The sequence below is a fragment of the Anguilla anguilla genome, chromosome 7 (assembly GCF_013347855.1).
Source record: "Anguilla anguilla isolate fAngAng1 chromosome 7, fAngAng1.pri, whole genome shotgun sequence".
Classification (NCBI taxonomy): domain Eukaryota; kingdom Metazoa; phylum Chordata; class Actinopteri; order Anguilliformes; family Anguillidae; genus Anguilla; species Anguilla anguilla.
Genome location: NC_049207.1, coordinates 28,429,234 through 28,448,395, shown reverse-complemented (window position 1 = coordinate 28,448,395; position 19,162 = coordinate 28,429,234). Strand labels below are relative to the sequence as shown.

The 19,162-nt window shown below is 39.8% G+C and overlaps 1 protein-coding gene across 13 annotated transcripts in view; it reads right to left on the bottom strand.

Annotated features, from left to right (window-relative positions):
* Positions 1–19,162, bottom strand: part of ssrp1a (structure specific recognition protein 1a) — an 82,729-nt gene that overhangs the window by 63,129 nt on the left and 438 nt on the right. For 8 of the 13 annotated variants that reach the window (XM_035424627.1, XM_035424623.1, XM_035424628.1 and 5 more), the window contains exons 1-3: positions 18,910–19,058; positions 14,969–15,050; positions 12,606–12,791 (exon numbers count right to left, since the gene is read on the bottom strand). In XM_035424627.1, coding sequence (XP_035280518.1) covers positions 12,606–12,791; positions 14,969–15,050; positions 18,910–19,007 — 366 coding nt within the window. In that variant the 5' untranslated portion in view covers positions 19,008–19,058. Of the gene's footprint in view, positions 1–12,605; positions 12,792–14,968; positions 15,051–18,909; positions 19,060–19,162 lie in introns of those variants that run through there. The other 5 variants (XM_035424621.1, XM_035424622.1, XM_035424625.1 and 2 more) reach the window with 3 other exon arrangements.

Genomic DNA, 19,162 nt, shown 5'->3' with positions numbered 1-19,162 from the left:
GGGGAACCCCCTACTCTTAGCGATAAGTGTCATGGGATCTTTAATGACCACAGAGAGTCAGGACCTCGGTTTCACGTCTCATCCGAAAGACGGCATCTCCTACAGCACAGTGTCCCCGTCACTGCACTGGGGCATTGGGGTTTATTTGTACCAGAGGAAAGATTGCCCCCTGCTGGCCCACCCAACACCACTTCCAGCAGCAACTCAGTATTCCCTGGTGGTCTCCCATCCAAGTACTAACCAAGCCCACACCTGCTTAGCTTCAGCCATTTGGCAGGAGCAGAGTGCATGGAGGTATGGCTGCTGGCAGACCATGTCTACATGCCTAAATGCACTGAGTTGCTGCCACATGATTTTCTGATTAGATATTTTCGTTAACGAGCAGTTGAACAGGTGTACCTAATAAAGTGGCCCCAGTGAGTGTGTGCGCGCGCGTGTATATATATATATACACATACATACATACACACACACACACACACACACTGTATCTACACAGTGTTTTCTGTGGAATTGATTGGGGGTGGGGGGGTTAGTGTAGCAAAGGCAAAAAAATGTAAGACTATGAAAACATAACCTCTTGTGACAACTTAGAGGTTTTTTTTTTTTTTTTTATATCTAAATCTTTCTTTTAGCTCTGACAGAGCTAAAGATACAAGAGCCATATTCTTGACAATTGGGCTAGTGCATGTGTGGCGAACACCAAGAGAACGGTCCAGGCAGTGGCTCTGTTATGCTGTGGAGGTCATTTTCCTGGCATGGGTTGGATCCAATTGTCCCCTTAGAGGGAAGGGTCACTGCACATCAATACTAAGTCATTCTGAGTGATCACCTTTCTCCTATGATAAAACATTTATATCCTGATGGGAGTGGTTTCTTCCAGGATGACAATGCCCTCATCCACAGGGCACAAGGGGTCACTGAATGGTTTGATGAGTATGAAAATGATGTGAATCATATGCCATGGCCTTCACAGTCACCAGATCTCAACCCAATTGAACACCAATGGGAGATTTTGGACTGTGTTAGACAGCGCTCTTCACCACCATCATCAGAACACCAAATGAAGAAATATCTTTTGGAAGAATGGTGTTCCAGAGACTAAGGCACTTCATGTTGGTTTTTTATTTAATTTGTCACCGATCTGAAAAGTATCTGGACACCCCTTTGTCTGGGGCTGTGTTTCATGGTTTGGGCATGGGCCCTTACGTCCAGCGAAGGCAAATCTTAATGCTACAATATACAATCATATTCTAGACGATTCTGTGCAAGCCCAACAGTTTGGAGAAGGCCTTTTCCTGTTTCAGCATGACAATGTCTGTGGGGGCACAGTGAGATCCATATAGAAATGGTTTTGTTGAGATCGGTGTGGAAGGACTTGACAAGCCTGCACACAGCCCTAAACCTGACCCCATCAAACACCTTTGGGACCAATTGGAAAGCCAAAGCCTGGCTCTAAATAGAGCTTAGGCGGTGACTTTGTGTGACAGCGACTGCGGTTGATCCGAATTTACTGCCACCATCAACTTGACATGTTGTCTCCCTAGATTTAGCTACATTTATGTTTTAGTCTTCAAGAGACCAGCACAATGCATGTGTACCCGTGTACCGTACAAAACATTAATTTCTTAAGCCCCAATTAGTTGTAGGCGTCTAAAAATAGTATTCTCGTAAATTATTGCTTTCATCGATCACTGATTTAAGGTGCACCATTGTAAAGAGCAGACTCTTTGCACTTTGATGCAAAAAACCCAGTCTCGATCGGTGAAACCACTAGAGACAACAAAAAGATGACAAGGCAGTCCCCTTCCCCAAAGGAGGGCTGAAACTGACACCCAAGGTGAATTATGGTATTCTATAATCTAATTATGTTCCACAACTCAAACAATTGCTAATGCTACAGTGATGACATCAATATTGCTAATAAGCCCCCCCCCCCACCAAAAAAATCTATTTGCTCATTGTATACAGGCTAGCAAAACCCAACCCAATATTCATTATGCGTGATTTCCATTGAACTGAAAGCGTTTTCATGGGCATTTGAAAACGAGCATTTCTATGCATGCAAATAGAATCTCTTGAAAAACATGTTTTCAATGTACAAAAATGCCAAGTTACTCACACATACAATGCACTGTCTAGAAGTCATTCATTCAAACTGCCAAAATCTAGGCCTGCCATAAAAAGTATTGATATCAAAATGACGCAAAATTACTGTTCTACAAACAATATAGGCCATCTATATGCCTCACCGAAATTAAAGAAGCTGTATTCCAAAGCAATGCAACCAAATGTTTCCTAAATTGTTTCAAGCCACCTGGCCTTGTGTGTAGAAGCATACAGTGCACGTGTGAATAGGTTTCTAAGAGTCAAGATTGATTGAATAGGCCTCAATGTGTCCAATTTTTATCTGTATGTATGTATTCAGCTGCCCAGCCTTTCTGTTGCATCAATGATAGTCTGTTTCTTGGTATAAATGTCTGTTTGTACATGTGAATGTTACATGCTGCGAGGGAAATGTCCCCACGGGGATAATGAAGTATTCTATGTATGTATGTACAATATTTATTTTACATGCAGCATTTATTGTCAGTAGCAAATGTACAGGAATTTGTTCATTTAGTAAAATGAACTTGACAACCAAGTGTAAACATTTGTTTTCTGGAGGAATATGCTTTCTGTAGGTATTCACCAGCAGTTTTGTACACTCAGTTAAATGTCTTGCATGAGGAAATTTTAGTTATTTTACACTTTGGTGTGACAAAAAGTTTGTATTACGACATGGTGCGAGATGGTAAAATAAAAAAAAAACACAGGGCCAAGTGAAACAATAGACAGTGCTTTGTATGTGAGTAACTTGGCATTTTTGTACATTGAAAATGTGTTTTCAATGAGATTTCTTTTTGCACCGAGTTTGTAATGAGTAATAATTCATATATAAATGTTGGCTATGACAGACAAGCATATGTTGCACTCGCAGAATAACGACACAGCGCCACATATTTTAATGAGAACAAGCAGTTCTTTTTCATTGCAAACAAAATATAAAAGCTTTTAGCTGACCACATACGCAGACACTTGCTCTCAGCTCACTCTCAGTATTCCAGTAAAGCTTGCTACCAATACAATACTGTTCTGTATGGCACTGTTTTTCTCAAACAGAAATTATGTCACAAAGTAATAAAGGCCTGTTTTTACAACGCATAAATAAGCATTATAACATGGTTCGTGAAGAACGCACTGTAACATAGCTAACCAAACCATGTGAACAACAATATAGCCTGTGGCTAGCACACAAGGTAGTTACATTACTAACCAGTTTAACCAACAATATCTTACAACATTGTCGTGTATAAGCATGTAAAAGTCAACAGGAATTCGTACGCATACTAAAACTATTGAAAATTCATGCTTCATACGGTCTCACCTAAAAATATAACAAAACCTTTTAGCTGACCACATATGCAGACACTTGCTCTCAGCTTGCTCCTAGTATTCCAGCAAAGCTTGCTACCAAGCAAGACGTTCTGTTCTTGCGGATCTCACACTGACTGGTGACCACTGCCATCTAATGGCGTCAGCTGGCATCGCACTAGCTAACAGAGAGACAAAAAGATTTTATGCAGCAAGGCTCCAGAATGCGACCATTTTGGTCGCACATGTGACCAGAAATCTGTCAAGTGCGACTAAACATTTTCATTGGGTGCACCGGTGCGCCTGACATTTAGCAGGTCTGTCTCTGTGTGTTACGACGGAGTATTATGGCCACAGAGGAAAATTCTGAGATTTCGAGAATAAGGTCGTAATATTACGAGAATAAAGTCGTAATTTTAGGCTACATGTTATTTTAGAGGGGAAATAACAGAAGAGCAGCCTGCCGCCTGCATTAAAATGAGGAAGGTGGAGCATCTTAAGTTTAGCTTTAACTTTAGCATGGGTTTCACAAATAACGAAATACTTAAATTAAAAATTTTAAATGGTTTTTCTCTCGAAATTTTACGATTTTATTCTCGTACTATTATGATTTTTTCTCGGAAAATTACGACTTTTTTCTTGAAATATGACTATTCTCATTAAATTGCGACTTTATTCTCGTAATATTACAACCTTATTCTCAAAATCTCTAAAACTCCGTCGTAGCAGTGTTTTTTTTTTGTTGTTTTTTTTTCCACACCCGCATTCTGCAAAGACCCACCCCTACTCTCCCTCTGATTGGCTTAAGTTGGGGGGGGGGGGGGGGGAATTGAACCTGGGTTTCAGTCCTGTAATAGTAGGGAGAATTAAACCCAAAAAAAGGCCAACTCGTTATGCGGTGGATAGAAGCACCAAATTTGGTACAGATACTCTTCAGGATGTATCTCACCATCTCAGAAGGGGTGCCCAAAAATTTGGACCCATTAAAGGCTTTTTAAAAGTGAAAATCCAAAATGGCCACCAGAAAATTCCTAAAACGTGATATAATTTAGACATTTTGGCTTATTATGCTAATGTCAGCTTTTACATTTATAGTAAATAGACAAGTATTAAAAGATTTGCCCAAAATAACCCATGGAAATTTTCTTAAATACATTTTAAACCACTTTAAACACCAAACATAGGCTTAAAAAACAGTCAGAATGAGATGAATGAATGCTTTTCTGAGTGGTGTATTTTCAATGGCATATATACATAATTGTTTTTAAAAGTTTTTAAAAGACCCAATGAATGATAATCTATAGATAATTTATTGTTAAAATCTTCATATAACCAGAGATCAAGCCCTCTATTGGGGCACAACTCATTAGCATTTTAATGCCAAAAAATGTTGTGGACAGAAGCACAGTTGGGTGAAGACACTATTGGGAATGTATAGAAATGTTTTATCATTGCAAACAAGACCCTGGACTGACCCTGGTCTGACCCTTGGGGAAGGGGGGGGTATGAGGGGGCAGGACTTAACTAATCAATAAAGGCAGTATATCAGAACAGTGCTCGGTGACTCGATTAGCCATGTATTTTGTGCTGGAAAAAACAATCCCCCTGGATTATGAAGTTCACGTTTAGCATGCAACTACCTTAGGTTAGTTTCCCATTGGCACCGAATAAACTTGAGCTACTGTAACTTACACGGTTTACAATTTAGGTATTTAGCAGACGCTTTCATACCAAAGCATGTTGAACAAGGTATCAGCAATCTGTGAACACTGGGGGAAAAAAACTGTTCCTCACTGATAAGAACACAGAAGGGTGCTGTTTACAAATTGCACAAGGTATAGCTTCTCCACGGTTTCTTGCTATTCTTTGCATTTGTTGTTTAATCTGGTTATCCAACTTATCTATCACCTGTCTTGCTAGATAACTGTACAATGTGCTGGTATTTTACAGTTGATTATGGTTGCTTTCATCACCATCAAAAATATAGCATGCCATGTCTTGCATTAGCAATTGTGCAAGCTAATCTGTTTGAATAGGGGTTTGACTGAGTAACGTTAGCACATTAGCGTGCTATTAGCAAATTGAGACAGTGACTCTTAGGAAAATAGCATCTTTTTGCTGATGGGATAAATAGGGACGAGGGGTACATGGGGGTGAGTGGCATGAGGACCTCATGACAATTTTGACAATCCAGTGCAGATGTTTCAGGGGCTCTCCATGAAGGAATCGGAATGACTGGAGATGACACCTGTGACACACTGGCTATGTGTCTGTGATTTTGAAAAAATCCAATATTTAAGTTATAATCAATCATGTCATCCATACTGCCCCTGTCTGTCAATGTTTTGAACGGATGCCAGCTCTCGACATTGAACTGAATCGGTTTCCCTGCTGAATTGATTAATACTCTGAGATGCAGACAGTCGTAAATGCATGCTGTCAAAGTGTCATGGGTATCAGTTAAACCCTGGACTCTTTCTCCTGGTTCAACCACTTAGCCAGGAATCAAACAGTTTTGCATTGCTGGAAAGATACACCTATGTTCTGTATGACAAGACATTGAAAAGGTCAATGATCTAAGGAAGGACCCGTTTTCTCAAAAATGTCTCTCAATGGAAAACATTCCTCCCACACAGGCTGCACTGCTACAACATTCAAATCGAGCCGGGTACCAAGCTAGCATTTGGTCCAAAAGTCTGAAAGCTATCCAACCTGTACCTTCTCCTGAAAAATATGGATGGACCAAAGTAGCTGATTCGCGGACACCTTCATGGACACTCCTGCCAGAGGCTGCCAAAGTTTGTAGAGAACTCCTAAAGAGTGGCTGCAAAACTGAGCCCCTCTGTTCTCGGAAGTGTCGATGCCGAGATGCTGGGTTACCTTGCACAGCATTATGCCAATGTGCTGGAACATGTGAATTGGCACACATGTGAGTCACTATTAGATTATGTCCCTCAAATAAGAGGGGATACTGCATGTTAGAAGCTTTTTATTTGATATTACCTTGTAAAAAGGCTTAAAAACAACCGAGTAAAACAAGACTTTAAAAAGACGAATAATTTATTTTAAAAACACTAGCAGTACAAATGATCGTTGTGGCTCAACTTCTTCCCCTCTGTCCCTACTGACAGTTAAATAGCTTGAGCCAATCAATTGCACCTAGTTTCAATTGCCTCAGATTAACAAATTACATTCAATTAAACAATTAAATTAAATCAATTAATTATTTAATTGATAGTATTTATTGTTTAACAGGCTAGTGAAGGGCCACTCCTTCACATACCTGATGACAAATGTTAGCAACCTTGAGATTGAAATGAGTCCACTTGGGTGCATCATAGGTCAATTGAAAACTGTTTAGACAGCTATTTTGAATTCCTTCAATAGCTCACTTCCTGTTTAAGAGTTTTTGGGGGCACCCCTTCTAGGATATATTCGGATCACTCAATGTACGTACCAAATCAAATGCTTTTATGAGGTCCTTTCTATGCCTTATGTCAATTGCCAACTGTTTAGGTGGCCATTTTCAATTTCTTCAATAGCTCACTTCCTGTTAAAATATTTTTGGGCACCCGTTCTAGGATGTCTTATGATCATCCAAGAAACATGTGTGCCAAATTTTATGCTTTTATGAGGTCCTTTAGGTGCCTTTTGAGTCAACTGCCAACTGTTTAGGCAGCCATATGTACCAAATTTCATGCTTCTATCCACCGCATAACGATTTTTCGCATAATTCCTCCAACTAATTGGTATGGGGCATGCCACGCCAAGGCGTAACTTGGCTGGATGGCATACCTGCCATCCCAATGACAAAAGCAAAAAAGTGTGGTTTTTCTAAAAAAGCAACATCTTACTTCACAAAGAGCAAATAAGTCTCAATTAGCCATTTCAGTGCTGAGCAAATGGCCTAAAAGCAAGCTACCACTAAACTCTCTAAGATCTTCCCATCATGACCCATATTCTCCCCTGCCTGGAAACCCGGTATATATTACAGCAATCATACAGAATCAAGTTGAGCGCAGCTTACAGCTTCCTTCTAGCTGGAACTATGACTTAGATATTCTGCATACCGACTTACTTTCACTTTGCGTTTTTGCATAGCACAAGAGAGAAAGCTTAGTGCACGGTTTTGCTTGGTTTTGTTTTTTTATAGCGAATGCTCTGCATAAAAGACAATGCAGTAGTGATAAAGGTCACTATTGTAACTTGTTTATGATTTGGTTTTATTGTACACAGCAAGGTAACAGTGTTTTTATTTATTTATTTTTTTTAAGTGAATTTAGTTTGTGTGATAACTAACCATGAAGAACACATTTTGTACACAGAAGCTCTCCAAAAGGACAGCATTAGACTGAAATACAGGGCTTAGTGAAAAACATGAATTTGTGGGAATTTGTTTTGTGGGTTCCAGAGGGTACCACCCTCAATGGAATTAGCGTCTGGAAGTGGAATATGGCTGGGGAAAAATAAATAAGTAATTCCAATTTGGAGAGGTTTGCTACCATTTGGAGAGGTTTTCAGGAAATTTGGGCCCACCTTTGGGAAACCGCCTATATAATTTTACTGCTTCGTTCAATCCACTCCAAATTTTTTTCCTGGTGTTGTATACATCCTGGGGTACAATTGGAAAAAGAAATCTAGTTTGGTCCAGTATCAGAAGTACATATAATCACTACAAAATAAAGAAAACAAAATATTTTTCTCATTTCTTTGTTGTTTTAAAGAATAAATAATAATACATAATAAACTGTCTAAATTGAGAAAAAAACAACTTAATACATATACATTTAGTTAAATGAATACAGCCTCTTTTATAATAGCAACTTTTAGACGAGGAAAACGCTTAAATTCCTTAATTGCAACCATTAAGTGCATTGGCGCAAATGTCATTTCAGTTTCCAACTGCTTTGCTAACGGCTATTTTGCTTCCTGTGACTTGAGTTGCAACTGTGAATATGGAACTAATTTCTAGAAATGCTGGTAGGGACCACCATTTTCATATTAACCTGAAATACACAATATTCATATTTGTAGTCACAGAAAAAAAAATCACTACTGGGGGAAAAAATAAAAATTAACAAGGACATTTTTTTCCTACATAACTAGGTAGAGGTTGTTACTAACCATTTGCCTATCACTAGCTGCCACTGTATTATATAAGTAGCAGACTGTGTTACTGAAATATTCTGATATAACCAATAATATCAGCAACATATAGCTGGTATAGCTAGTCACTTAAATTGAAATCATCTTTTTGCCGTCAGAAGAGAAGTGGAAGGCAACGATGGGTAGGAAAATATTCATTTCAGTTTGGATAGCTTACAGTGAACAGTCAACCCAATAATAAACTTGTCATTTCATTGTAAACAATCATATCTGTGTTTTCATTGTTTTCTGAGATAGAGCAAGGAGGAGGGCGATACTTCAAAGAACAATTGCCCTCATCAGCACCGATGTAGGTAGTAGCTAGCAACACTGGTTACAGTTATGTAATGTTAACCAGTGTAGGTAGCTATATTGACTACCTACATCGGTTCTATTATTCATTTACACGGTACTACTTCATTTTCCCGTGGCACAATTTAAGTTTCCAATCTGAAAGACGCAGCGACCAGCAAAAACAATATGTCAAGCACTACCCTGGTTTCTCAACATGAGTAAAACAAAAATCATGCCTAGGGTTTTGTTTTTTAAAATATTACTAGCCTGTGTGGCAAAAATTTATTTGGATCAGAATGCCAAAACATATCTTAGTTCATCCCGATAATCCCGCTATTCCATGCCACGTCTGTTAGAAGTGTCATGATAAAATTATGAACGGCATACATTTATGTATTTACAGGACATTTCCTCCATTAACATTTGCCCCAGGCTTAAGTTGGATTGTTTCTCCAGGAAAGGTGTCCCCCACTGTATTCTCTTTATTGTATATTTGGCTGTATTGCTTTCTTTTGATTGGAATCTTTTTTGCCTGGTTGCACCAATGATAGACCATAAAAACAAAACACACCACTAAAGCCGCGTTTCCACCAAAATTACCCGGAACTTTCAGTCCGAGGAACTACTTTACCAGGAACTAAAAGGTTCCTTCAGCCAATGGTTGTCTGCGTTTCCACCGGGGTCTAAAGTCCCGCGAAGATTAAGCAAATTAGCCCACTGACGTATGAAAAAGCGACGTTGTCGTCGGTCCATCTGTCATATGATTTCTTCTGTAACCCCATACTACCACCGAAGTAGCCTACATTATTTTCTAATAACCGGGACAGCCCGGAGGGGTTTATTCCACGTATATACAACGGGTTACCAACAATGACTATATATGGTTACTTCTGTATTTATTGATTTTTATCGATTGAATCACATGGAATTGAAATATTCTTCTGCAGCCATTTGGGCATATTTTACCGTTGTCAAGCAAAACTGTCGTTGGTAGTTGAACTTGGACCGTTATGCAACAAATAGGATATAACAGACCAATAGTCAGATTGTAACTGTTTTATATATCCTCTCAAACACATTCATTATGTTTTTATGCGAACATTCGCTTTCATGTCTTGACATCCGAAGCGACAGAATGCATTGACATTTCCAATATAACTGGCAACAACAGCAGAAAACATGCACACGTTGTAAACAATTTGCTGTTTGATTACTTTCTCATCGTCAATTCTATATAGGCTAATCGCAAAATGACAATAGAACGAAAACTCGGACTTGCGTGAAAATTTAAATTAGTAGTGGCCACCGTTTGTTTTCCTTCGAAGTTACTGCTAGCCGAGCAGCGAAGTGTGCCCTCCAGATGCGAACCATGCACCATAAATTAGTCCATAGTCTTCCTGGTCTTTTCGTGGAATTGAAAAATGGCAGTAAAATTGAGTAAAATTATGGCAGTCTGAAAAAGCTAAAGGGACGATTACTAGAATTAACCTGTTATTTTACCCTGACAAAAAGTGCGGAAGGTGATTTCCAGTTTGCTTTTACTGTATCACCAATGTGAATTACGCAGAACTAACGCATACCTCACATAACTGTATCAAGCTGTATTAGCTTTTTCAGACTGCCGTAATTTTACTCAATTTTACTGCCATTTTTCAATTCCACGAAAAGACCAGGAAGACTATGGACTCATTTATGGTGCATAGTTCGCATCTGGAGGGCACACTTCGCTGCTCGGCTAGCAGTAACTTCGAAGGAAAGCAAACGGTGGCTGTACCACTACTAATTTACATTTTCACGCAAGTCCGAGTTTTCGTTCTATTCTTGTCATTTTGCGATTAGCCTATATGGAATTGACGACGGAAATTAATAAAACAGCAAATTGTTTACAACGTTAATGAATGTGTTTGAGAGGATATATGAAAATAAATAAATACAAAAGTAACCATATATAGTCATTGTTGGTAACCCGTTGTATATAGCCTAAGTGGAATAAACCCCTCCGGGCTGTCCCGGTTATTAGAAAAAAATGTAGGCTACTTCGGTGGTAGTATGGGGTTACAGAAAAAATCATATGACAGATGGACCGACGACAACGTCAGTGGGCTAATTTGCCTAATCTTCGCGGTACTTTAGACCCCGGTGGAAACGCAGACAACCATTGGCTGAAGGAACCTTTTAGTTCCTGGTAAAGTAGTTCCTGGGACTGAAAGTTCCGGGTAATTTTGGTGGAAACGCGGCTAAAGAAAATCCGGAAGAAAATATTCAGCAACCGAATTAATCCGTTTGAATGTTTTAGTACGTAATATGCTGTCCCAGCACGAATGCTTAGCATTTTATAAAACGAATACTAAAGCAAGAAAAGAGCAGAAGAGCACACGTTATAATTCCAAGAGGTTGGCAGGCTATAACCAAAAGTAGGCTACTGCGCCGCATAACATACAAGTTTGATTTGAAGTTATTATGAAAATAAGTCGGTTTGCGCCTGCATATTTTCTAACATGGCGCCTGAAAATATAGACACACAAAAAATGCTACGAGTACTCGACCAATCAGAAATGTTCAGCGCTGCAAGCTCCACCCAAAAGGTTCCTGTACTTTCGGAAAGTACTACCCCCCGAGCAGGAACCTTTTGGGGGGTAAAACAAAGCCCCCAGAACTAAATTTAGACCCTAGTTCCTGCGGTGGAAACGCACTGAGTTCCTCAAAAGGTTCCTAGTTCCGGGGTATAGTTCCTGCGGTGGAAACGCGGCTTAATTCGTATGGTACACAGAGTTGAACTGCTGTTTATAATGTTGAAATGTTCAAGAATTCAAATGAAACGCACTGATCTGATGTCACATTATAACTAAGATTTTATGCAAGTTTGTTAATAGATAGTTTGGTTAATATTCAATTTCATTTGACTCATTCAAATGAGGTTAATTTTTTTCCCTAATGTATTTACCAAAGCTGGTATTGGTACCAAGATCGAAATTTTGGTATGCTTCCAACACAACAGTAAAAAAAATACCTTGTAGTTTATAGCAAATGAAACCATTGTAAAATTGCACCACAACAACCTAAAGGTTTTATTTTTTGGTTGTTTTATTTTTTTTAAATAGAGGTGGCCTAATACTTATGGCCTGTACTGTATGCATGAAATTAGTTTCGAAAGCTCTTGATCAAGCAATCTGTATCAAAGCGTTGATCATTTAGTTGCTCAACTGCATGGCTGAGGAGGAAGCGTGACATTCACTCAGCCAACCAAGACAATGCTCCCACAGGACTACACGGTGATGAAATGACCCAAAAAACAAAGCTGAACTCTACCCCTGGCTGGTCAGCCATGACAAAACCAACCATGTGATATTTCAAATGGACCAATTGCGAATGGCCTGTGAGCAATTTGCACTGGGGGAATGCACCACCCTGTGATGTGCAAACTGAAAACATGGCCTCTTTTTGTTCGTCTCTTGATCGAAAAAGGTTGTTTCGGGAAAAACATTCCCAATATCGGATTTATGATACTGCAGATACTGCTTTAGATATTTCAACACAGGAAATACCCAGCATACACACGGTATCACACACATTACCTCACACAATGTCTCAGACACACATGGTATCTCTCATTCTCATACACAAAAAACACACACACATACAGACACACACACACACACACACACACACTCATATTCACTAATGCACACAATGGAAATACACACACAAGCAAACACACACACACACACACACACTCGCTCACACATACGCACCGAGTCCTTGAAGCCATCGTATTTGTAGATGTGGCCGGTGCTGGTGACAAGCTTGATTCCGTGTCCCAGACAGACACGCCTCCACTGAGCCTGGGTCAGATCAGGCACCGGGATAGAGTCCACTTTCCCCGTCTTACTGCTCTTATACACCACCGTCTGCTTACTGAACCGCAGCCGCCCATCATTCTACAGGGGGAAAGACATAATAACACTGTACTGAGAGAGAGACAGAGAGAGATGAACTTTTTAACAACATGCATTAAAAAACACTTAGTTACAATCTCGAAGATTTCTGTTTCGTTCTCTTTGGCGGTACCAATGGCGAAATGCAGTAAATGCAGGTGTGTTTTTGGACCTCACTTCCCAGAGATCCAACCGGATCCAACCAGTGTCGCCTGTGTGACGTAAGTCAGTTGGCACCTGGGCCACGCCAACTATTACACTTACTATTTACTGAAAAATGGTTGTTATAAAAGTAACATTATGTACACACTCATTCATTGTCTAACTTAAGCTGTCTTTACACTGCCGAGCAGGGTTAAAATGCTGTAGCAGACCTGGGGTAGAATTAGTGATGATCAATTTCCACAGACGTTCTTTATCCACCTTTTGCCCGGTATGAACATCTTTACACTGCAGAGAAGAATTTGCGGGATTCGCTGTGGCTCGTACAATTATGTATCTCGTGCACACTAAACAGTCTCTCGTGAATGATTGTTGTGTGATATTTTTGAAACAACTGCCTTGCAAAATGTTATCGCTGGTGTTTCTGGTTTTGCTAGCAAACTGTTCGAGAATAAAGCGGAGCTGGGTGTTAAATTAGCAATCAGTACAAGAATAATAAAACAAAAACAAAGGAGATGTCATCAAAAAGGACAAGGCTGAAGGACCATATGAGGAAGCGTAATAAAATAATAACGCTAATCCATACTGCTGTATTCTTTTTAGTTTTCTCTGGTTTGACATCTTTACACTGAAATCAGACCTGGCTCTGCTCCACCTATACCCCTGGTTAATGCTCTGTGTAAAGACGGCTTTATTCCGATCATTATAATATATTGATGAACTTGATGGCAATGTAAATAACGGTAACGTTAAGGCCAATTCAGATCAATGATTCGCAACGAGACGAAACGGTTTTAGAATGTTGCAGAGAAAATTGCAGCGGTGTGAACTGGTTAGTTGCAGAGTGTCTGAAGCCGTTGCCCGGGGTCTCAAAAGACCCACCTTGTCAAATCGCCAAGTGCAGTTAGAACGTTTACAATCAGACATATTGGAATTTTGCAAGTTGCGAATCATTGATCTGAACTGACCTTTAGTTAGCTACATTGCAACGTTGCATAAAGGTAGCATTGCATCCGAGAGACATTTTGCGAGGTCGGTACCAGTCAGTAGCATAAGCTAGAGTTTTTTCTAATTGTTAGCTGACATTAAATTGTGTTAATTACATTAGCTAGCTAGCTAATGCAACGTTACCTGCTATGAGAGATGGATACTGTGCGCAACGTTGTCTAAACTAATGTTGCCTTTCTTGACATGGTCCGGTAGCTAGCGTTAGCTGTGCAAATAGCTAGGCTATGTAATTTAGTAACGTTACATTGTCATCAAATGTAATACGAAATCTACATCAACAAATAATGACCTCTCATGTCACAAAAACTTTAGGGTTCCATAACCCCCCCCCCCCCCCTTTTCTCTGTTATTGTAACGCTAGCAGACACCGGAAAAACAGTACACCACTCACACACAAGTGAGTTGAAGAGCGAGCCTGTTGCGTTAGCTCCGTCTACCCTCTCTGGCGGACCAACCACTGATGGGTAATGGAAAACGCATCACTAACTATGCGCCGTTTGTGATGTTTTCCCAGGAATGTCGTCACAGACACCCAGTTCTTTAATCGTAAACTATTATATTAATAATATTAATTAATATAATAGGCTCAATCACCATTGTTACCTAATTCGGCGATAGATAGTGACTAAACAGACATTTATTTTAATGAAAATCTTCAAGATTATTACTTTAAAGCTGTGAATCACCTTCATAAACAGCCTGTTAACTGAGAGAACACCAGAAGGACGAGAGGTTGTGAATCTGCTGTTTTTCATTCAAAAAAGGAGTGTGCGCTCGTCCTGTGAGCGGTGCCCATGTGAGAGCGGCACCCATGCAACAGTGATGGCCATGTGTGAACGGCTGTGGCTCTGGGTTTGCTTTGCTGAGTTTAGGGTACAGATCTATACAGCAGGATACCAGACACAGTGCCTGCCCATTATTGCTCATGGGCTTGTTTTTAATGACGTCATGCTTCTGTTCTCTCCTACACTCAGCAGCTCACAGATTACGGTGTGTGTTTATGCACTGACCCAGGAGCCTTTCACTTCCTGGTAGATCTCATTAAACTCCAGCATGTCCCCCATCTCTGCTTCCTGCTTCCCTGGCACCCAGCTGTGACAGACAGACAGACAGACAAGTACAGCACTTTCAGTTCTTCCCACCAGCAAATCAACAATGGTGTCAACATCTATACATATCTGACAAAATCTACATTATTACTAGGGGTTCAAGCAGCAAAGCAGCAAGAACTCTATTGGGATTGCTCTTATTATTATCATCATTCTTTATAATTTTTCCACCCTAAAACATATCTGGATCCCAGAAACCATATGATGTAAAAGGACAAAATTTGGTAAATAGCTTGCATATGTCACCCACTATTATGTCACCAAAACCTGTCCACATTGACCACATGCTGGTGTTATAACAAGGCATTTTACATTTTTGCCAGTACCTCAAAAACTAAGGCCTAGAACCATGATCTTTTTTGGCAGAATCCTTGAGTCATGCAGAATCCTACACGTGTACTGTTGACAATTTTGCGATTTTTAAAAAATCTACTTTTTTCTAACTCTTCATACACAGTTTGACTGCTTGTCAGTTTTTGGGACAATATAGCTGAAGATAAAAAATTATCAAAACAATTTTGCTACTCTAAAGCATTTTACTGTACCGCTCTCACAAATTTTGTGGCAAATACACATAAACAAGAAGTGAGGCATAACTCCTGAACGCTTGCATGCAAAAGAGACAATACTTCACAGATGTATTTAGCATATGGCCATGAGGGATTTTTTTTTTTGATGGTGCTCTATTGCACCATCTTCAGGCAAAGCAAGTTTTATGCTTTTTTTTTTGTGACATAACATTGCAGGGTTTCCGCCAGTGTATTGCAAGCCCGGTGGCCCGCCGGGCCTAAGCATCGGGGAATTTTTTTTTTTTTTTAAATGTATTTTTAAGATGTTTTTTAAACTACAGTTACAGTGGGGCGCCTTGGTTGGAAAGCTCACCAGCGACATCTGTTGGTTAAAACGTGAACGCACTATAGGAAAACAGCAGGGCTGTTCTTTACCCTCATTGTACATAGTGACGTTCAACACTTGATGCTTCCAACTATCACAAGCTAAGGGTACCTAGCAAGGCACCATTTCTTTAGTAGGCTAACTAACCTCGTTACAAACTTCGTATCACTTCATCTCGTCGGTAAGCACATTTTTTATATTAACTTAAGCAGTGTGTAGGTAACGTTAAACCAGTAGCATGAATGTAACGTTCGATACATTGTAAGATTACATGATTTATTAATCGCCATCTAAATAACGACTTCTTGTTTATTAATAACGTTAGCTTGGTGACATTGATGTGCACGACAACGTGGTCATTTAGCTAACTTAGCTAGCTAGCCAAACAGTCAGTAACACAGATACATAGATATTTTGTCGTTGAAATGTGCCCAGCATTCCAACGCTGTACATTGTTGTAAGATTCAGTAGCCAATAAGTAGGCAGTGTTGTGCATATCCCACTCTTACAGCTCGTTTCCAGCCCAAACCACTGCAGAGAGCAAACTTTTTTTTTTTTGTCAGTGACATTTCCTTCTGACATCTACGACGGCAATCGCAAACACGACATTTATTTTGCCTTTTTGTATAGCTATTATATGGATAAAATCGCATTTATTATTATGAATTGGTAAAAACATTTACTTCATATCCAGGGAGATAGCGAACTACGTGCACGTTACATGACGTGTAGACATTTGGTAATACGATCGCATTTCAGGCTAGAAAATAACCAGTTAATCCACAGAAATTTCTGAGTTGTCTTAGAATCTTTATCGCAACAAAATGTATCAAGGCTGGCAGTCCGGATCAAATTTGTTGTGACAGCTGCCGTCCCAAACAAACACCTGAGACAGGCTGCCTGCGTGCATGTCTCCCCCAAGGCGTTACGTCATTGTTTTGCAATGCGCAGCTGTCATAAAACACATGCTGGCTTCCATAAGCGGAATCGATAAGCTCGGAGCCATACAATTCCAATGAATAGGACAACTTGGAACCGGTTCGGGATTCCCATCCCTATTTAAATGTGCCCAGCATTCCAAGGCTTGTTGTAAGATTCAGTAGCCAATCAGGACTTGAATACAAGTTTTTTGTAGAGTGCAAAAACTTTAATATTTATTTTAATTTAATTTATTTTGTTGTTGAAAACACAGCATTCCAAGTCTGTACATTGTTGTCAGATTCTTTGAAAGACTATGCTATACTGTAAATAGTTGTTGATTTTTTAAAATGTGTGTTGAATAAATGACTTATTTATAACATTCACATTACGTAGTTATATATTCAAATCTCCAGTCAGCTTTTAGCACTGACATAATGTAGGGCCCTATGGAATCTGTGTTATAGCTTTTTTAAATTCTCAATTCCGCGATTCCGTCCGTGATTCTGTTATCACAGAAACTATAGGGCCCTACCTTAATGCTGCCATCAGTCTGTCGCTGGCCCGTGCCGGGCCCCCATCAAAAAAGACACTTTGCGGCCGGCCCGCGCCGGGCCGCCGGCCCCCGTCAAAAGATACTTGTTACCGGGCCTAACAACTTTTCTGGGGGAAACCCTGCATTGGCATTCTTTATCCAAGATCATGGCTTCCAAACTCGGTCCTGGGCACCCCCTGTTCATGCTAGTTTTCATTCCAACCACAATTGCAATCCCAGAATTTTAACAAGCTTTTAACTTTTCATAATGAAGGCTTTTAATGTTTAAAACGACTATTTACCGTTTTAAGCCACATCCCCATATTCATATTGTGCTTATTGTCAAGTGTTTTGTGTCATTCATTACATCCTGACAAATGATACAGCTGTGGGCCTATTGCCCAGTGCAGCTTGGGCCCCGTTAAAAGCCGCATGCGACTGTACTTGTAATTAAAATGACCATTATTACCATCATTAATCAAGTCAACACGACCATATAGCCTAGTGTCTTAAGTGTATGGTGCCATCTACAATCACGTAGTAATCACGTTAAAATCAATGTACACAGGTGGTCGAATAGAAGTTAACTTCCGCAGTTCGGGCGCTCTTTAAATCTGGGGAATCTTTGATTCTGATCACTACCACCAGTAAACACGATGCGACTGCTTAAATTAGGGATGAACGGTCTTTGAATCGGTTACCTTCTAATATGTAACTTATGCTCGAATTATGTTTGCAGTTCCCTCCGATCGACAACGCCTCCATATCTGCGGGGGTATCACTGGCCCATAAAAACCATAGCTACCGAACACATGGGTCCAAGGCCAAAGTTGGCTCGCTCGATTTTAGAGATCGTAATAGCTGCTAGCCATGTGGCAAACAAAACGTACAGAATCTACCTAAGCAGATAACGTTAGCTAGTCAGATCGCGAGTTAGTGTCAACTAAAATGGGATTAACTAACGCAGTTTTCATTTTCAAACAAGTTTACAAGCAAACCAATATACAAAAACCTGCTGTTTGCTTGAATTGAACATAGTTATGTGCTTGCCAATCAAAAATGTGGTGAAATAAAATTATAACGGCTAGTTAGGGGCTAGCCCTTATAATTTTAGCTTTTCTAGTTTCAAGGTTTGAATACACATTAGACTAGCCAAATAAGCCATTTTAAGTAGTTAGCTACTTGCTATGCTTTTAGTTTGTCATAGCAAATGACTTGCATACTTAAGAATGTCTCACACGCGCATTTTGTCAAGCCTCGAGGACAGCGAGCTGGAAATACAATAGTCCCGACAAAACACAATCTGCTGTTGCGGATTTATTCGCTAGCTAATGCTAGCAAGCTACACACTCATATTAGCCGCATTTCTCAAGAAATCAAAAGATAGAGACAGACTATTCAACAATTACTTTTTCAATTCACCAGAGAAAACTAACCGAACTCTACTGACGGTTCAACGGTATAAACATTAACAATAAATAAAGACGTGGTTTACATTACTGTCAAAAACTCCGTCCACCGTTTCCCGCGTGAACCACCGCTCGTCACTTCTATGGCCGAAATGACACGGAAAAGGGTTCTACGACCTGCCATTCACTTCCTTTTGCATCGTGAGTGTTATATAGTCTATGGTTAGAGTATATCATATGATATGTAGAGACCTAGAGACAGCGACGCCAATAGAAACTTACGGGGAGCACACAATGAACTACATAAGAACTAAAAGGGAAATTACCAATGAACGCCCA